Genomic DNA, 18671 nt, shown 5'->3' with positions numbered 1-18671 from the left:
ATATAAAATATATAAATATAATATATATATTTAAATATATATATATATATATATATATATATATATATATATATAATATATATATATATATATAATATATGTATTATAAAATATATGCATATAAATTATATATTGAATGTCCTGAGAATTAAATTCAGGAGGGTGTCTATATAGCCACCACCAGTACAAAACATCTAATTGTCAGGAGCCCATAAAGCAGTTTGTGTCAAGGTTAGAAACCCCCAGTGCCTCTGAGACAGCCCTGGAGGAACTTAGAAGCAGCACTACCTAAGTCACGCAGAGGGTTTGTTGTCAGTTTTCTTCATAACAGATACAAAATATGATCCAGGAGCATACACACAAATTCTTTTTCAGTCATCCCAGTAAAAAGTTAGGCCCTCTCTGTCACCAGATGGAAGAGTTTTTTGTATGAGTCAAGGCTTCTTACAGCAAGGCATATACTTCAGAAAGCACCATCCCATCATTAACCTCAGTGATGCTAAACTTCATGAACCATTACTCAGGAGTAATATTGGGGTTTGGAATTCAGCCACTACCTTCAGATCTAAGCATCAGCAGATACCTAGCCATCAGAAAAAAAATCACAAACATGTCATTTTTAGTACATATTATCTTATTGTTCATTTACTTTATCGGGAAATCTGGCATAGCTGCATTGCGTTCCTAAGTCTTAAAGGTTTTTGTTATTGTTGTTTGGTTTCGGTTTGTTTATTTGTTTGTTTGTCTTAAAGAATAGTCATAACCAACAACTACATGCCACATGACTCAGGTTAATAAGAGCACACACTCTACATAACACAGAGTGCAACATCTACCCTGCCAGTAGAAAGTTCCTGTCCTTTCAGCATTGATTTTGTCAATGTTTATTTCCTTAACAGCCTCGGCTTGCTTCAGAATCAGTTTCCACAACAAAAGATGAGAGGTCACTGCCTTTTCAGAGCAGCTCTGAATACGAAGAATACAGAATTACATTAGTGCTCATCTTGGCAAAGAATGTGTGTGCATTGTTAAGTACGGATTTTCCTCTGTGGTAACTTTGCACCAGAATTTGAACTTGTGCACTTCAGATAAAGAGTTCTTCATTACAGTTTTATTCATTTTTTATCTCAATTATTTTTCTTGTTCCCATCATAGGCTATAGAGAAATTACAGTTTACCTGAGATCCCATTATATCAGAAAAGTATGAAACAAAAATAAAGTACAAGCAAAAATAATGTTTGTTGTAGATAGATGTCACAACAATTATTTCCTTATTGAGACAATTGTTACAGTTTGATAATTTTTAAAGACTGCATCTACAAAATAGATCTCACAGAAGGAAAGGAATTAATATTATTTCTGTTTTTCTTGAAAGTCCTCAGTTAAGGAAATGGTTTGACAAAACATGAAGTACCTCTCTAGTTTTCAGCTATATATTGAATGTCCTGAGCAAATTATGTAAATCTTGTATACCTGCAAAGCTCATGTTGCCAAGTATCCAAAAGTGTTACATAATTCCTTAACTTAGTGTCTCATTAGAAAACATGAGGTCTCATTTTTTTTATGTGTATGTGTATGTGTAAGAAAGTAGTCTCTGAAATTTATCTCATTATAAAGAAAACAGTTCTTATACTCAGCCTGGTAAATTTAAATTCTTATTGTCTAGCAGTGAAACCTGTCTTTGAAAATGAAGGCTGAAAATGTAACCATGTTATTCTTACATGAGTTATGTTTTCTTTATGGCAAAAGAAAGGTTGCAATTAAAATAAATTATTTGTCAATAATGTCTTGTGGAAGAAGGAAAGGAAGAAATTTAAGTTTCTTGAATCTCTGAGGGACACCTCTGGATATAACTGTAAATTCCAAGTTGAGGATGGTTATGAAACTGTAACACCATTGAATGAGTCAACAAATCATACATTTCCCTTGATCTCAAAGGAAAGAAGGATCAAATGGATTCCTGCAGGCTTGCAATTCTCTCTGAGTTCCTCAAATGTATTCAGGTAGATAAAATAGGAAAAAAAAAAATAGAATTTCTATAAGAATCTTACTTGCTGTAGCAGTTGTTAACAAAAATGCTTGAGAAATTTTCCAGCTACATAACTGAATATACTTGCTGCTCTGCTCTCTGTAGAGGTTCTAGGTATATCTGTCATCATTAAGACCTCTGAGAGCAGCTTGACTGCTTTTTGTTTCTGTTTGAGAGTCTTTAAAGAACAGTCAGAAATTTCCACAGGCACTTCATTCCATTACTGTAATTCCTCTTTAACAAGAAACAGTTAGCAAGAAATTCTCCATGTTGATTTTATGACCCCAGAAGGCATGAACAGACTGGCTCTTTCTTTGAGCTTTGACTAACATGGTAAAATCTCAGTGATGCATCACCCCACAGGGGACTGATAATAAGAAATCATTATATAATTATCCACCAGTAACTTACCAGACATTTAATTTTTACAGATACAATTTCATTTAATTCTGAGGCACAATAGAAATTTATTCTCCAAACTTGTAATACATTGTTTCTGTCATTATGAAATCCTGTGTGCAAATTGCACACTATCTCATTCATGGTGCGATTTATACAGGTTGATACATACTGTATAATTTCCTAAAAAATATTTCAGAGTACTTGCCGCTTAAGAACTAATGTAAATGCTTACAAAGGAGGAGTAAAAATTATGAGAGATTTTTGCTTTGTCTTCATAGATGCAGTCATCACCAAAACGGAAAAAAAAAGCTGTGCCAATGGAAGACACGTTCACTTGCACCTTCTGAAGACAAATAAACCTTAAAAATATACAAAGCTTTGAGACCATTGGTTATTTCATGGATGCTATGAAATAAAATCACCTATCTCCATCAGAAACAATACTGTTGTTAGTACCATCATTTCAGAGTTTTAACACTGTTGCAATAAAACAGCTTCATGTGAGTAGATAAGGCACTAAGATTTGATGTCGAAGGACTTGCACTTCAAAGATGAACAAGAAGCTCTCATGTACTAGAAAAGTAGAACAATTTATGGATGTTACAACATCTTCTTTGATTAAACAACCAGTAAAAGCTTCAACTCCAACAATTGCTGGACTGCTATCAGATCATCCGATTTTAAAACATATCTCAGCCAAATTAGCTTTAAAGCTTTGGGAAAAAATAAATGTTGAATTTCCTTTCATTCTGGTATGGTATTTGGCCTCCTCTTCAGCTTAACCCAGATGCCATTATTTGGACGAAGAATTAGGTCTCCTGCCAAACCAAGCTCGTCTTGCTTTTGACAGGATTCCACCCAAAAGCGCCGCAGGATGAGGGCTAGAAGAGTTTTCTCTTCCATTTGTGCAAAGCGCTGACCTATGGATTACAGTGCAGCAAAAAAGGTGTTATTGTCAGGTTGCAGCAACCACTGTTGCATTTGTGCATTCTTGGTGATACCCCCCAGGAACACAGGGCAGCAAGGACCATGCGCCTGCCTTGGGAACAGAATTAAGTGGGCCAAAAATCAATACTACAAAAATGGATACTACTGAAACTAGTGCTTCTCTCCGCATGAGGCATCTGACTTTCCTGGGCCAACCTATAGCACATTTTTCTTCCCATAGTACACAATACTCAAACATCAAAGGGGAGATATTCAACAGTTTACATGGTCTTAATACAAAACACAGCCTTGTCATGTCTCTTGGGTGGACTAAGCAGGAAAGAATGGATGACAGATGAGGGCAGCAGAAGATGCAACACACAGACAGCAGGAAGAGATAAACCCCACTGTTCCACATATGCAAGGAGGAGAAAAGGAGATACAAGTGCAACAGAACCAGAAGCAGACCATCCTTCAAACACTGTGCACATTGATGATTTGCTAGCACAGAAGCCAAAGTTTAATTTAGATTTTATAGAAAGGTGGAGAAGGAAAGGGGAGAACAGAGAAATAAGAGGGAAACCCAACTAAGCATCACAGTCCAAGTAGTTCACTCAAACTACATTGAAGATAGCAACAGAACACAAAACCCTGGTGTTCTAAATATTTTCTGTGCTCTTCTTTGTACAATCTGTACAGATGGATGTCTGTACACATGTACTCTGTGCTGGACTTCTGCAATGATATTAATAAACCACCTACCACGCACTCTCTGGCTGTACACACTCCTGTATATCTAGGAACTAGCTAGTCACATAATACTAGATTAGATTTCTTTTTTGGAGCATGTGAAGACCTGGTCTGCTGTTCTTCTGGGAAGATCATCTATTCCCATTGAGACAAACTCCAAAAAATAAAATGAGAACAGAACATGTGTTTCCCATTCTTGCAAATGGCATGACAACTGTTGAATGTTCACCTTTTGCACTTACAATCAGTGCAGAGAACAGCCTTTCCACATGTTCAGTAATATAAATAATGATGCCTCTGTTCTGTGCATTGACAAATACTAAGTGTCTCAGTGGTACCTGAAGAACTAAGAAGTTCTGGGAAGACAGCAAAAACACCAAAGCAACAACAGTGTCAGAAAAAGAGAAAGAATACATCCTTTGCAGACTGCATGTTTGGGACACCCAGCTGAGATGATCAGATAGACAGATGACACATTTCCAGAGCAAAGTAACTGCAGAACATTTGCCTTCTCTCACTCCACAGTGTCCCACAGAACACAGATCAGAGGACTGTAAGCAATCCTGCCCTGATACAGGAGCCCATTCACATGCTGCCATGCAGCACAGGCAGCAAGAAGGAAACACCAGACTGTGCACTGGGCCTTGGGAAGAAAGGAAACCCTTGGGAAGAAACAAAATGTTGCAGCTCGAGCCTGACAGGAGAGACAGCACTCAGAAGTCTGGGATGTCACCAAAAGGTGCATCAGGACTCCATTTTTTGGTACTCTCATTGCTGCTACGGTCACCACGCCAAAAGCAGCACTGGTACATCATGAAATCTTTATCTTCAGGTACATACCAATACAGTTCCTGGGACCAGCTGAGAAGGGCACATAAGCATATGGGTGTCTTCCCTTACTATTTTCAGGGAAAAAGCGCTCAGGCCTGAATTCCTCTGGCTCAGGGAAGATATCGGGATCTCTGTGCAGCACATAAGTTATGATAAGGACATTTGTGCCTTTTGGTATCTTATATCCTCCTGAAAGAAAACAGGGAGAGGAGGAAAAAAATAACAAAAACACAGCTGGGCAACTTAACAGCAAGAAAAATGACTTCCTATAGACAGACTCACAGTAAAATATACAAAAAAGAAAGCCCTGCTCTTTACTTGGGAAACACCTCCACTGAGATGCTGGCAGGAATGGAAGTGGCAAGCACAAGCAGAACAGGATCCCACTTACTAATACAGCAATCCTCTGCCACGGAACGGGCAAACATGGGAACTGAAGGGAAGAGTCGCAGGGCTTCTTTCACAACACACTCAAGGTATCGAAGCTTCTTCAAATCATCCACTGTAACAGGACGTTCTGTGTTGCCTGGCCAAACACAGATAGGGGGGTGAACATGATGGACACACCTCATTTTTGTTTAAACAAACACATCTTGACTTCCTCCAGGAGCTGGGACCATCATGCACCAAGACCACGCATTGTATTACACAGATATTGAATACATGCCTTGTCACAAGGATGTAAGGTTGGCTGTAGTCTCCTACACACCCTTCCAGTACCTCTCCCCATCACCCCTAACAACTGAAAGCTTCAGCATGTCCACAAGGTCTGTTCCTACATCCCCTTCTACCTGTAGGCTCATAATGTATCTATAACAGTACCACCCACAAATACAAACACCACCACAACCCCAATGAAGGAGTAATAGAAACGTACCAAACACCTCATCCAGTTCTCTGTGAACTTTCTTCTGGACTTCAGGATTACATCCGAGCAAGTACAGGACCCAGTTCATAGAAGCTGCTGTTGTATCATGGCCCTAGAGGTCCAGATTTACAGAGACATTCACTTCAACACTATACATGAATGTGGTATGTTTAGGTATGCTATATAAATACTTAGGTATACAGCTAGTAGGGAAAGTGAGATAAACTCACTACTTCAAGAACCACAAGGAGAAGAAATAAATAAATAAAATAAATAAATAATAAGAAAATAAAAAAAAAGTGTTGAACTCTATCCAACACTGATTAGCAGGATTTAAGATGATCCATGATTCTGTAAGGTGCATGAAAACTGACCAAAAGGGAAAAAGCATTGAAATAACCCAAAGATCTTTTTTTTTTTTTTACTACTCCACCTCCAGAAAACTGCATGAACTACCTTTTGTTTTTGTTTTTGTTTTCCTTGTATTTTGTCTCAGATAGTGACACTTGCTGCTTGCTCTTCTCTCCTTTTCAGGAATTCAGTGACTGACTACTATAGCTATACATAGGTTAGCAGCTCTCACTGTTTTTCCCCTTCCAAAGTGTCAGATAATCCGTTCAGAGAGGTGTATCAGAGCAGTATCCCAGTATGTCTACACAATGAAATGGATGTATAGTCATCTTTTTGTTTACTGTCCAGTCAGTAACAAAAGAACTTGGGTGCCAATGACTGGTGCCAATGACTACCACAAAAAGGGTCTAATGACACAGTAGAGTAGCCACAGGGGGGAATACTACCTGGCTTCCTATAAGTAGGGAATCAGGTATCACTGTTCTCAGAACCGTTTAAGAGCAAGGAAAGGAAAAGAAAAAGGGAATACCCCCCCCCCCAGCCAAAAAAAAAAAATAAAATAAAATAAAAAACAGAGGAGAAATAAAAGGGAAAAACTGGCCGTCGAATTATTTTGATACTTAAAATGGCCACTTATTATGAAGTTCAAAATGCTATGGAGTCGCTTAGGAATGGTAAAATAGCAAAAGAGTTTCTCTAGATTAGAGCAACATTAATACATCTCTGAACTAAGTTCTTCTGTGACAGATTTCAGGTCCATCTAATGGAATTGTGTGGAAAACAGTCTTATTCAGATCCTTCACTGGAGAGGGAACCACACATGAGGAGATGGTACCAAGAAGACACTACCAATGCACAATCATGACAGAACCACGAGGTTACAGCCAACATGACAAGGCTTAAAATCTGAGAACTGACAAAATGCAAGGCAAAACATTGAATTCATTTAGAGTTCTCAATGGCATGAATGAGGTTTGTAGCAGAGGCTGAGATGCCATATCAACCATCAAACTGGTATTGTACATCTGCTTGTATGAGTAAAACCTGCTGACATAGGCAGGACCTGCCACATGTATTGCCCAATATTTTGTCAGGGCAGTTTCCTCTTAGACTTCCAGGGATAAAATAACTTTATAATAGAAGTTGCTTCCTAAACTAAGAAAAAAAGAGTGTCACTGCCTGTAAATGGTGAATCTTAAGTTCTGGGAGAAAAAAAAGAAAAAAAAAAGGCAAGCACAAATAAATACAAACAAAAAAACCCAAACCATTGGCTCCCTTTGGTACCTCAAACATGAAAGTATCCACTTCTTCACGAATGTCCTTGTAGCTCAATTTGTTCCCTTCATCATCTGTTGCATTCAGCAGCATGTCCAGGAAAGCTTCTCTCTTTTTGGAACCTCTTTCTTCACTGTTCACATCAGTATCACGTTTCATTTGTTTGGTGTTTTCAAGTTCTGCAGCTTTTTCTGCAATGACCTGAGATTAAAACCAGAATATTAGATGTGGCATGCGGTGTATGTGCTGCATAAATCACACAGGTTCATCCTAACTTGTTAAAACAAAAATATCCATCTGTAGCAGTCTACATGAGGTAGGCCTAGTTAGCATAGCTGTTACCATTGGCTTGTGATCTTAATCAACTTTTTATTTTAGTAGATGAAATATGACCAACATCTTGTCCCAAACAATAGAATTAACCTTGAAAAGATTTTGTCTATTCAAGAAAACAGTCAAACTGTTCAATGTGTTGACCACCAAAAAGTGTGAACTCATCAAGAATATCTGGAACAAGCTTATTGTTAATGCCAGCAATGGCAACAGCAAGTCAGAAAACATCACCACAATTTGAGCAGAGCAATCACCAAGAAGAAATCTACCCAACCCAACAAATAAGGAAAGAAACATGTTTCCAACCTCTGGGGAACTCGGGGAAATGAAGAGAAAGACACCAGGGCACCCCAAAAGCCTACATCAGGACTACACATAGCATGGCTGGAACCACTACACTGAAGCCTCACAGTTTTTCTTTGGTATCAGAGCAGTGGTTGACCTTCCTCTTTTTAGGTCAAAGCACAGCCCCAATGACAGATGGGAAGTTCCTGCCATCACCATCATTGCTGTAACAGCACAATGAAGGTCTTCAGTAAACTGGCCAGTATCACTCTCAACTTTTTTTTTAAAGGTTGTGTAATACTTGATTCAGTTCAGAAGAAGCACTTAATGGGGGAACTATAATTATGCACACACGTCGTTTCAAATATACACTTATAATAACACATGCAAAACCACCTCATCTCTTCTTTCTGTCAGCACCTATGCTAGGTGATATTATTATTTAGTGTTCCTTTAGTGTTCCTCTTCTGAGATTTGGTGTCTTATATCCAGTGCATCAGCCCAGCATGGAAGGACAGCAGCAGTATTACCTTAAGGCTCTTTCTCTTGCTTCACTGCTGCAATTTCCAATAAGAGGAAGCAAAATATAACCTAAGCTACTTAAAAACAACTCTAATGAGAATTTTACTCTGACAGAACACAGCATGATAGAGATGCCCATTTCTCTATACACTGCAGGAGTGCATGGTCACTATGACTCATTATATGTACTGAAATTTCAGGGACTATTTCTTTTGCTGTGGGCAATGGCACTGTGGGGTACATAAACACTTCCAGGAAAACAGCCTCCTGGTAACATCTTAACAGCAAGCTTGGGAGGGCAGCCATTGGCAAGAACAGCACAGAGGCTACTTACTGAGAAAAAAAGGTGTTCCTTTCACAGTCTAAAATAGTAAGAGAAGACTGCATTTTATGCAAAGTCAGTGATGTATGTTTTATGGTTTCCATACCAAAGTCTTCTACTTTTCATGTGAGGACCCATGAACGTTCAGTCACCTTAGCAATTCTTCTCCAAATGAAGGAAAACAAATGCGGGCTTCCATATCTGAGGACTGGACCAAGTCTCATTACCAGTATATTTGTTTTACTGATACAAACTTGGCAGAGAACTGTTATAGGCAATTAAGATGGACAGAACAAGAATTTGGTGAACACCCATGGTTTATTTCAGTTGTCCAGGACCAATGAGTCCTGTTATTCCCTTGGAGTAATACTCCCCTGCTTAAAAACGAGACTGCCTTACAGAAAAGATATGTATTGGCTTCATTTTAGGGGATTCCTCAGCATCCCAAAGGATAGTTCTTTTAATAGGTGCACAGTAAGAGTGCTGATTCTCATCTGCAATTTGGAAGCTAGCTACTAAGTGCAAAACTTTCCATCGACTATAACGTGGCATAAATAAAATAAATAAATAAATAAATAAATAATAATAAAAGGCCATACTGTATCTGTAAAATTGTGAAGGATCTTAAGATTCCTCTCATGCTCTCTTCCTTCCTTAAACAGAATATATACAAGATCATGCCAAAGCCAAGGGCTCTTCTGTCGCTGTTGGATTAGATCACTCATCCTAGGGGCACAAAAAATTACATCACATAACATTTCTTGACAAAAAGTAAATTCACAGCACAATTTCAAAAAAGAAGTCATGCCTCCCTCTACCTCTCTCTATGAAACAGAGATAAACATGTTGTATGGGTTTAAACACATTCATCTGAAGGTAAAACTGCTATTCTTTGCTTTCTGATCTCAGAATCTGTCATCCACCCCAGCATTCAGCATCACTATGACATCTATCTTTAAGCACTGATCTTTGAGAAGGAGAGCATACGTCCTTTTAGTGGCGGTCCTCTTGAAGCAGGTATATTCAGTCACCCAGTCCGTTCCCACCCCACATCAGTAAAGCATTGACCACATATCCTGAAAAGACATACAACTTGTGCTAGGTCTCCAAATATCTGTCTTGTGACCTCAAACAGCCATCTGAAAACATTACATTTCTACTTGACTGTCCAGATGCTATATATGCCAGACATCACATGAAAAGTACTGGAAATAAAGAATCAGTCACAATATACAGATTCAAGGACACTCAAACAACTGGAGTATACGTGAAAGGGCTGACTGTCATGGCTGTTCACCTCTTTTACACGCATTTGGCAGCAGAAAGAGACTCAGGGGAATTATTACCTCCAATACCAATGGATTAACTGAATAGCAGCTGACACCTTTTCACAGCCTTAACCTCCCATTGCATACACTCACAACAGAAGATGTCTTTAAAAACTTCAAGAATTTTCCTTACCTTCTTGGCTTTCTATATCTACCTGTGTCACCCCCACCTCCACCCCAGCTCACAGAGCAGATGAACTGACACTGGCAGCAACAACTCCAACCCAACTACAACGTAGCCAAGGAAAAACCTCCATTTACCTGTAGATAGCACGAACATACTCAGAATCCTTATTCTCCTGAGCACCCACATTCCTTCCCATCGCTGTTTCTAGGAGAAGGAAATCATCAACATTTCACAAGTGCAAAATGAAATGCAGAGTCTCCGTATACAGTAAGATAATATTGCTTCCAGACTTTGTCACCACACTGCCAGTTTGATGCATAAATATGCACAGCCCTTTCTAGATGAGAATTTTGCTTTTCCTTTCCATGCACAGCAGCCATGCTCCTTAAGAAAACCTCCCTTCAGACTCCTATCTCTGTCCTGCTCATGCCACAAACTAAGCTCACCACTCACCTGATCAGAGGCATATGAGACCCTAAGAGAAAGGATAGCCTTGGGAGGATGGCAATGCATTCACACAGTAAGCAGAGATATTCCCACACATGACACAGCTGTACTCACAAGCCTCTGCACCACTCACAGCACCACCACAATAACTAAGGAGGACTTACCACAGATGATATCAAGGGCACACAGAGTGACATCCAGAAAGATATCAAATGGTTCCTTGTCAACATGCTTCTCAAGTTTCTCCAACAAAATACCCCCTTGCTCATTCATAACCTCGAGAAAGTCATTTAAAATTGAGAAGTGGAATGTGGGAGTTATCATCTTCCTCCGTGACCGCCACTTGTCTCCAGTGCTGCAAAATTGACAGCGGAGAGGGACAGGTTAAAACTCCAACTCAAAGATAAAACCCTCCCCATCACAGAAAGCACACAGTAAGAGCTGCCACCTGGAGCACCTTCACAAATGGGCATGCTGTGGCTGACTTTTCAATATCTGCACAGCACTCCTCAGAAGGAGCAAATTGGAAATATTTCTTATTCCATCTCTCTCTGAAGCACAAGCCAACATTTCTATATCTGCTGTCAACAAATGAAGTTGCCAACAGGTCTTCAAACAGTACACTCCATGGTCACTCAGTGCACAGGCTGAGGGAGAGAACAGAAGTAATCTGTAGGACAAACCAGCTCTTCACCATCAAGGTCTCGACTCACCACAACATCTCTGTGAATCACAGCCGGTGCTTGCCTATCCATTGAATAGGAAATCTAATCTAGGAAATTAGAAAAATAGGAAATCTAATCTAGGAAATGAGGACCAAGGAGAACTAGGGCACAGGAATGCTATGCCAATGACTGCTTGGAGTGATTCCTCAGAGGCAGGCAACAACCTCCCACATGTCAGCGAATGAGCATGGAGCCACAGCTGATGCTACTGGCTTTCAGGGGTTCTTGTTTGTTTTCCTGAACCAGGTGCCCCATAAGCACACAGCTGGCTTCTCTGCTTACAGAGCAAATCCTCGCATCACTTCTCTGGCATTGGACTAGCTTATCAGTTGTCTTCTACTACTGGCCTTAATCAGTAAAGACAGGAACATTATCCTCTCATTATGTTTTTGCAAGCACAAGGAAGTCAAAACATCTCTAAAAGTCTACCTGGAAAAAAAAAAAATAGTAAGGAAGGAACACTAGCAGGAATACATACATTCACCATACACCACACCTGACACCCAGGGACCTCAGCTCTGCACTTTGCTACTGATTACTGTCCCCCTTGCTTGAGGGGCACAAACAAAACACAGGTAAAAAGGCATTCCTTATCCTCCCACATATACTTGCACTTTCCACACCATGATTGCAGCTGGCTTTTCCACCAGCACAGTCTCATCAAGAAGCACCAGAATGGCACTTGTGAGAGCTCCAAACAGGCAACAAAGCTCCACTAACAGGGGAACCTTGATACACAGAAAGACACAAAGTTACCAGAGCCACTCCATACTTGTGTTGTTCCAACTCTTGAATATCTACATCACCCAGACCAAAAACTTTCCTCAACCCTACCAAAGACTGAAGAACACCAAAGACTTTATTTTCCCTCTCTCCATTCCTTTTTTGCACTCATCCAGCCTCACTTATGAGCCTCCACTTCATGAGGGAAACAAAGGACAGGGTACAGATACTCTCCCATCTTACCCCAAAGCATCGCCAACCTCAGGTCCATCATGAAGGTTTGCAGCTTTACCAGCTGAAATAAGCAACACAGTCACAGTTCTGCCACAGTAACATTACTCCACACAACAGTCAAAACATCCAGCAGGTAGCATCGCAGACTAGAAGACACCACTAGCCACAGGATACAACTTTTCAAAAACTCAGATTCTTCCCAAATCTCTGGGCAAAAATGTATCAATGGTAAATTTTTACAAAAAATAGATAATACAATTATATTTGTACTGGGCACTAGCTACTAAAGAATAACAAAGACTATCACAAGGAATAAGATTTCTAGAGCTATCATCCACATCTTTGCCCAGAGATACACACAACATTCTTGCCACCAAGAACTCTTTCTATCATATGCTCTGCAAATTTTAAGACAGCAGTACACCTGCATTTTACTATACCTTGTCAGAAGTCCAGTCCCCAACCACGGATGCAGAAATTTGTACAGGAATGATTTTTCAATATGTTTTGAACTACTCAGAATAACCTGTCAGAAAACAAAAAGAGGGGGAAGAACGTTGCTTGTTAGATGGAGAGAGATATCTTCAGCTGACATAATTTCACAAAACTTCAACTTCTCCAAGAAAATATCCTGAGCCTCATAAAATGCTGGTACAAAGTGGAAATATACAGTCTACACCCTCAAGTCTTTCTGTAACTATCCCAGTCCTGAAAAACAGGGAAATAGTCAGAGACTACAACTAGAAATCCCCTTATCTTTCTTAAAAGAAAAATCTGCATTACAAAATTACCAGCAGAGCTCAGAGAAAACTCAGTGGTTTTCAGCCATAACCAAATTCACAGTACCATCTCTTTCATCAGCATTTGCAGAAAAATTGGCTGTCTGCAAGGGCCTCTCTTAATAAGAAGAAAATTCAAGCTCATCTTCCCTGATAACACCACACTGAAGGCCTGGAACAACCAGCTCAACAACCTGCAGCCCCTAAACAGGCATACACCTTGCTTTATTTTCTCACATAAACAAAACATCAATACACAATGTCAGCAGGCAACAGGGTGAACTCTGCACTTACTCCCTCATAAAATAAGTAGCTTTTCAGCACAAACTGGTACAAGTGGTACATCCTGTATCTTTTCCTCCGAGTCATCTTTTGCACACCAAATCTTTGTTCTCCACCTTGCCCTACACTTCTGCCCATTGATTTCAATGTTGTATCACCACCCAGTGTTCAATACTCACTGTATACCATAACAAGGAAACAGCTCTATCTTCACAGTTTATGAACAATCACTGTTCAGAGCTAAACATCATTTCATGGCATCAAGATAGACCCATCAAGTTCTCATGCAAAAGTCAAACAGGCACAAGCACTGCAAAAAGCATTTTGTAATGTTTTACCTCTATTCCAATGGTCCAGATACCCTTCTATTGCCTTTTTAGTTCTGGTTTGGAACAGAAGGTTTAACAATTCAAAACAAAGCTAAAGGAGATGCTTCATTGTACAAAACATACTTACTCTATGCTTTCATTTTGCTGGCTCAACTTCAGTATTGATTTTTTCCTAGACTAAGCTTTTTTTATTTTTACACTTTCAGCCTCTCTTTAGCATTGGCTCAGAGGATAACCTCAAGTAAAATCAGTTCAAGCCCTTTTTTGCAAAAATTACATTGGTAGAATAGAAACTAATAGGTTAGACACTGCTCTGCCTGAGAGTGGTCTAGATGGAAAGGAGACAAGCACACTCACCTCCACACTATCAGGATGATACAAAACAGTGATAGGCAATGGTCCTAACCAAATTTTAAACAACGGCTGTTTCCTGAAATCTTCAGCATACTTTTGTAGTTGTTTAAAAAAGCCTGGAATAATAAAAAATAATAACAAAAAAGCAGGTTAGAATTTTAAAAGATTTATTTTCTGAATAAGCAAGACTTCTGCAATGGAGTTTTTTATAATATGCATTATAATTATATTTTTGCTGTAGTTTTATCTTGCTACCATGACAAAGCAGCTTATTTTGCACCTGTCAATTAGCTGTTCTGCAGGAGCACTTTTTTATGGCTGTGCTCTTGAAGGTGCTGTATTCTAGAGAATCCCCACCACACTGTAGACAAGGCAGTTTGATTTAAGTTTTCCCAGAGCTCTGCAGCATGGGCCTGTTGCAATACAATGCTCTTTGTCATAACTTGAACCAAATTAAACTTTATCAAGACTATGCTTATACTTTGGTTTACCTGACACTAACCAAAATACTACATCAGGACATTTCTTTAGTTACTAAGTAAGTACAGCATCAAGCCTTTTCCTATCTAAGACTTGGTTCACAGATACTACACTTGTGATGCACAGACAAGCAACATAGACCACAGTAATGGCAGAGCACAGTGCAGGGACAAGTATCACTTGAAATGTCTAGTTTCTGTTAGCTGGACTCCTGAAGAAAATCTCTGGAGCCCTTACACTTATTGTTTGCCTGGAAAAAAAATAAAATGAAAATTAAAAAATATATATTTTTTTCTATTCCTGTGTGCTTAAATCTTCTCATTCTCTCTCAGCCCCAATTATCAGTGATGGTTTGCCATTCTAGCAGAGGCCTTTAACAGCCAGCTGTTGCAGGATTAAACACCACCCTCACATTTTAAGAAATCTTACTGAAGGATAAGTGATTGTTTAAAAGGCCATCATGGATTTAGCAATTCAAATGTCCCTATCTCTAAGGGCACAAAGTTCATAGGATCATTTATATCTGAATCATCTGAGAGATACCACAATTGCACAGTCACCAGTTGGACTTCATAGGGGTGAGATTGACAGTCCGGCCAGTTCTTGACACACTAATTTATGCTCTCATCTAGTCCATATCTTGCCAGTTTAGCTACACAGAAAGAGTGAAGGTTCTATCAAAGACTGAAGGCACAGCTAAGTCTGAAAATAACCTAACAACTCAGCATGCTAAAATTCCCTTGCACACTCATTGGGTGAAGAATATTGTTAAAGTCCTTTTTCCTCCCAAGTTAAAAGCTCTGTTTGGATTACAGCTAATAGCTGTGCTCAGTGTTACAACACAGTGCTCAGTGTTAGTAAACAAGTACTTCTTGTGAAGGCAGCCCAGCGCCCCTCCTTCTTGCAGAAATACAGACCACAGCATTCCCCCTCCATGTCACTAATAACCTGAAACGGGCCCCAGTCCAGCGTCAGTGGTTGGAAACCACTATCAATCTGAACTTCCAACAAATCTTTAACTAATAATAAATGCCACATTTATACAGTTCCTCTCCTCTTTCCCACAGGGCTGGCTTCTCACTCAGTTCTCCTCTGTAGGTTGCCCATGGCCCCAGAGCAACCTATAGGCAATGGCAAACCCTACAATCCACTCACCCACCTGAGCACCTCCTGCACCAAAACCCCTCACAGCACCAGGACCCCACAGCTGGGAGGTAAACTGCCCCTACCTTCTCCCTTCCGCTCCAACAGCAGAGCATTTCCCAGCACGGGATAGCAGGGGCTAATACCCGGGATGGGCTTCATCACCCGCCACCGCCACCAGTAGTCCAGAAGGGAGGGCAGGAAGCACATGATGACAACCGTCAAGAGCAGGGTGATGGCCCCAGCCACCCAGGGCAGCAGCTGGGTGCCCCCCGCGGTTCCCAGCACGACCTGCATGTCTGCCTTGCAGCTCCTGCTCCAAGCTTTGCTCCCCGCTGGCACGCTCGGGGCCCTGCGTCAGGCCCAGCTGGCGCTGCTCGCAGCCGCTTTGCAGTGAGCAGACAGCCTGGATCCAGGCCCTAAGAGCAGGAGGCGGAGCTGATAGACAGGGCCCAGAGGCACAGCTCGGAGAGAAGGAAATAAACGATGACGTGATAAGCAACCGCACAGAGAGGCTGCCTGCCAGCAGCTCACGACAGCAGAGCAGCCAAAGGGAACAGCGCCGCTTCCATGTCCTCAGCTGAAGAGTCACAGGAGCTTTCAGAGGCCCCACACAGTTTCTTAGAAGGAAAAGGACAAATGACTGTCAAGAAAAAAATCTCTGCCCTGATTTGGGGAGGACAAATGTTTTCAATAGTGCTTTTCTCCGTATGTTTTCAGATGTTCAGGGAACACAGTTTTGCTGAGCAGAACCTCTCCAGTGCTCTGCAGCACAGTGTCTGAAGTCTGTGAAGTGCTTAAGATGGGGAAGCATCTTCCATGGGTAGGCAGCCCAAAGGGTTTAGACAAATCAAAGCCCATACAGACCCACGATCTAGAAGAGCCCTGCAAGACACACACATGCTTCTCCGCTCAAATGGCTTTTGCTGATCTCTCTACTGAATGCTCAGCCACCAGCTGAAGGGTGACAGTGACGCGACTTGCAGCACCAGCACATGTGTCACAGGCACACTGACCTGGAGGCAATGCAGGCACCCAACAGCAGGGGCTCTTCTCTGCATGCTGAGAGTCTAAGTGGACCTGGGGGAGGGGGGGCGGGGGGACTGGAATTAGGCCAGCAAGCAACTTGCACAGTGCTTGGGTAGGAGTGGTGCATCATGAAAAGCAGAGCCAGCAGGTCAAGGGAGGTGATTCTCCCCCTCTACTCCACACTCATGATACTCCACCTGGAGCACTGCATTCAGCTCCAGGGCCCCCAGCCCAAGAGGGCATGGACCCGCTGGAACAGGTCCAGAGGAGGGCCATGAGAATGGTCAGAGGGATGGTGCACATCTCTTACAGAGACAGGCTGAGAGAGATAGGGATGTTCAGCCTGGAGAAGAGAAGGGTCCAGGTAGACCTTATTGCAGCCTTCTAATACATAAAGAGTGCCTACAAGAAAGATCGGGAGGGACTCTTTACTAGGGTACATAGTGATAGGACAAGGGGTAATAGCTTTAACCTGAAAGAGGGGAGATTTACATTAGATAAAAGGAGGAAATTCTTTACTCAGAGGGCAGTGAGGCACTGGCACAGGTTGCCCAGAGAAGCTGTGGATGCCCCATCCCTGGAGGTGCTCAAGGTCTGGTTGGATGGGGCTTTGGGCAACTTGGACTGGTGGGAGGTGTCGCTGCCAAAGGGAGGTGGGGTTGGATCTAGACGTTTGTTAAGGCACGTTCCAACCCAAATGATGCTATAGTTCTGTGACTCTACAACGACAAGCCCTACTGCATTTCCTACTTTTGGAAGATATTAGCAACTCAGAGAAGAAACACAAATAAAGAAAAATCATCAGAAGCTAAGGAAGCTGATGACCTTTGGTAGAAGAATTGAGTAAGTGTTAGCACTTTGTTTCTACTGTCTCCCAGCCAGCACTTTATCATAAAAGCTGACATGCATTTTTCTTCACAGTAAACAACTGGGAATGAACTTTGCTACTATTGCATGGAAAAAAAAAAAAAAAAAAAAAAAAAAAGCAGATAAATCGTCTACCTTGTAAACACTAAAAGCAAGCTACACTGCCAACAGTATCCTCTTATCTTCAGATGGCATCTCATGAAGGATGGTAGTGTGCAGGACTAAGTGGATCACCTTCTGCCTATGCAATCAGCTGGGTAATTATATTCTTTTCTTTACAAAAACCTTACATTTTTTGTTTACTCTCATGGAACTGATAAGATGAAGTGGCAAATCATGATTTCTGAGTCAACAATCTGTGTTTCTGAGTGCTGATAATTTCTTGTGAAGGAAAACAAAAACAAACAAACAAACAAAACAGTGAAATAACAAAGGTACAGTGAAAAGCCACAGGAGAAGCAGTAGGGAACACAGCAGAGCAAACTTTGCAGGTAGCTGCCAGCAGCTGGCAGTGGTGATGCTGCAACAAAGAAAAGGCAGCAGATGGAACAAGATGTAAAAGATTTACCCAGAAAGAAGAAATGAGAAATCTGGCATCCCTAAGGCCTGACCACGTTGCTGAGATTTGTAGTCATCATGAACCTTTGCTATAAGTTTCAAAGGAGGATGATCTGCAGGAAAGGCACACACTTAACAGATTTTTCTACAGGATTACAGTTAACATGTGCAGCTATACTTTTTTTCACCCAGAGAACCATTTGCTCAGTGTTGTGCCTCAGCAGACACTCTACCACTTCCTGAATTTTTGCTTTCCTAAACGCACATAACAGTGCAAATCTGCTTTCACTCAGCCTCTCACTTAAGTGAAAGTCTATTTGCCTGAGTTGACAGAAGGCATGCATCCTGTCAAGCAAATGCAGCAATCCGC

General features: G+C 41.0%; 1 protein-coding gene across 1 annotated transcript; it reads right to left on the bottom strand.

Annotated features, from left to right (window-relative positions):
* Positions 1 to 611: 611 nt before the first annotated feature.
* CYP4V2 (cytochrome P450 family 4 subfamily V member 2) lies at positions 612 to 16298 on the bottom strand. Its single transcript, XM_068681447.1, has 11 exons — positions 15934 to 16298; positions 14228 to 14340; positions 12921 to 13006; positions 10963 to 11153; positions 10486 to 10555; positions 9496 to 9622; positions 7444 to 7635; positions 5818 to 5920; positions 5332 to 5466; positions 4950 to 5129; positions 612 to 3352 (listed from the first exon to the last, which is right to left on the bottom strand). Exons 1-11 carry the CDS (start codon positions 16142 to 16144, stop codon positions 3177 to 3179), a joined length of 1584 nt encoding a protein of 527 aa, XP_068537548.1. The 5' UTR covers positions 16145 to 16298; the 3' UTR covers positions 612 to 3176.
* Between the last annotated feature and the right edge of the window lie 2373 nt (positions 16299 to 18671).

The sequence above is a fragment of the Anas acuta genome, chromosome 4 (assembly GCF_963932015.1).
Source record: "Anas acuta chromosome 4, bAnaAcu1.1, whole genome shotgun sequence".
Taxonomy (NCBI): Eukaryota; Metazoa; Chordata; class Aves; order Anseriformes; family Anatidae; genus Anas; species Anas acuta.
Note: the sequence above shows the minus strand (reverse complement) of the source record. Positions and strands in the feature narration are given on the sequence as shown.

What these genes read in the sequence shown, in the direction of transcription:
- CYP4V2 (XM_068681447.1), bottom strand. Translation starts at nt 16,144, where the DNA reads ATGCAGGTCGTGCTGGGAACCGCGGGGGGCACCCAGCTGCTGCCCTGG. An exon ending in ATCATCCTGATAGTGTGGAG is followed by an intron (nt 13,007 to 14,227) that starts GTGAGTGTGCTT and finishes GTTTTCTGACAG; the next exon opens with GTTATTCTGAGTAGTTCAAA. An exon ending in GGGACTGGACTTCTGACAAG is followed by an intron (nt 11,154 to 12,920) that starts GTATAGTAAAAT and finishes TCAATTTTGCAG; the next exon opens with CACTGGAGACAAGTGGCGGT.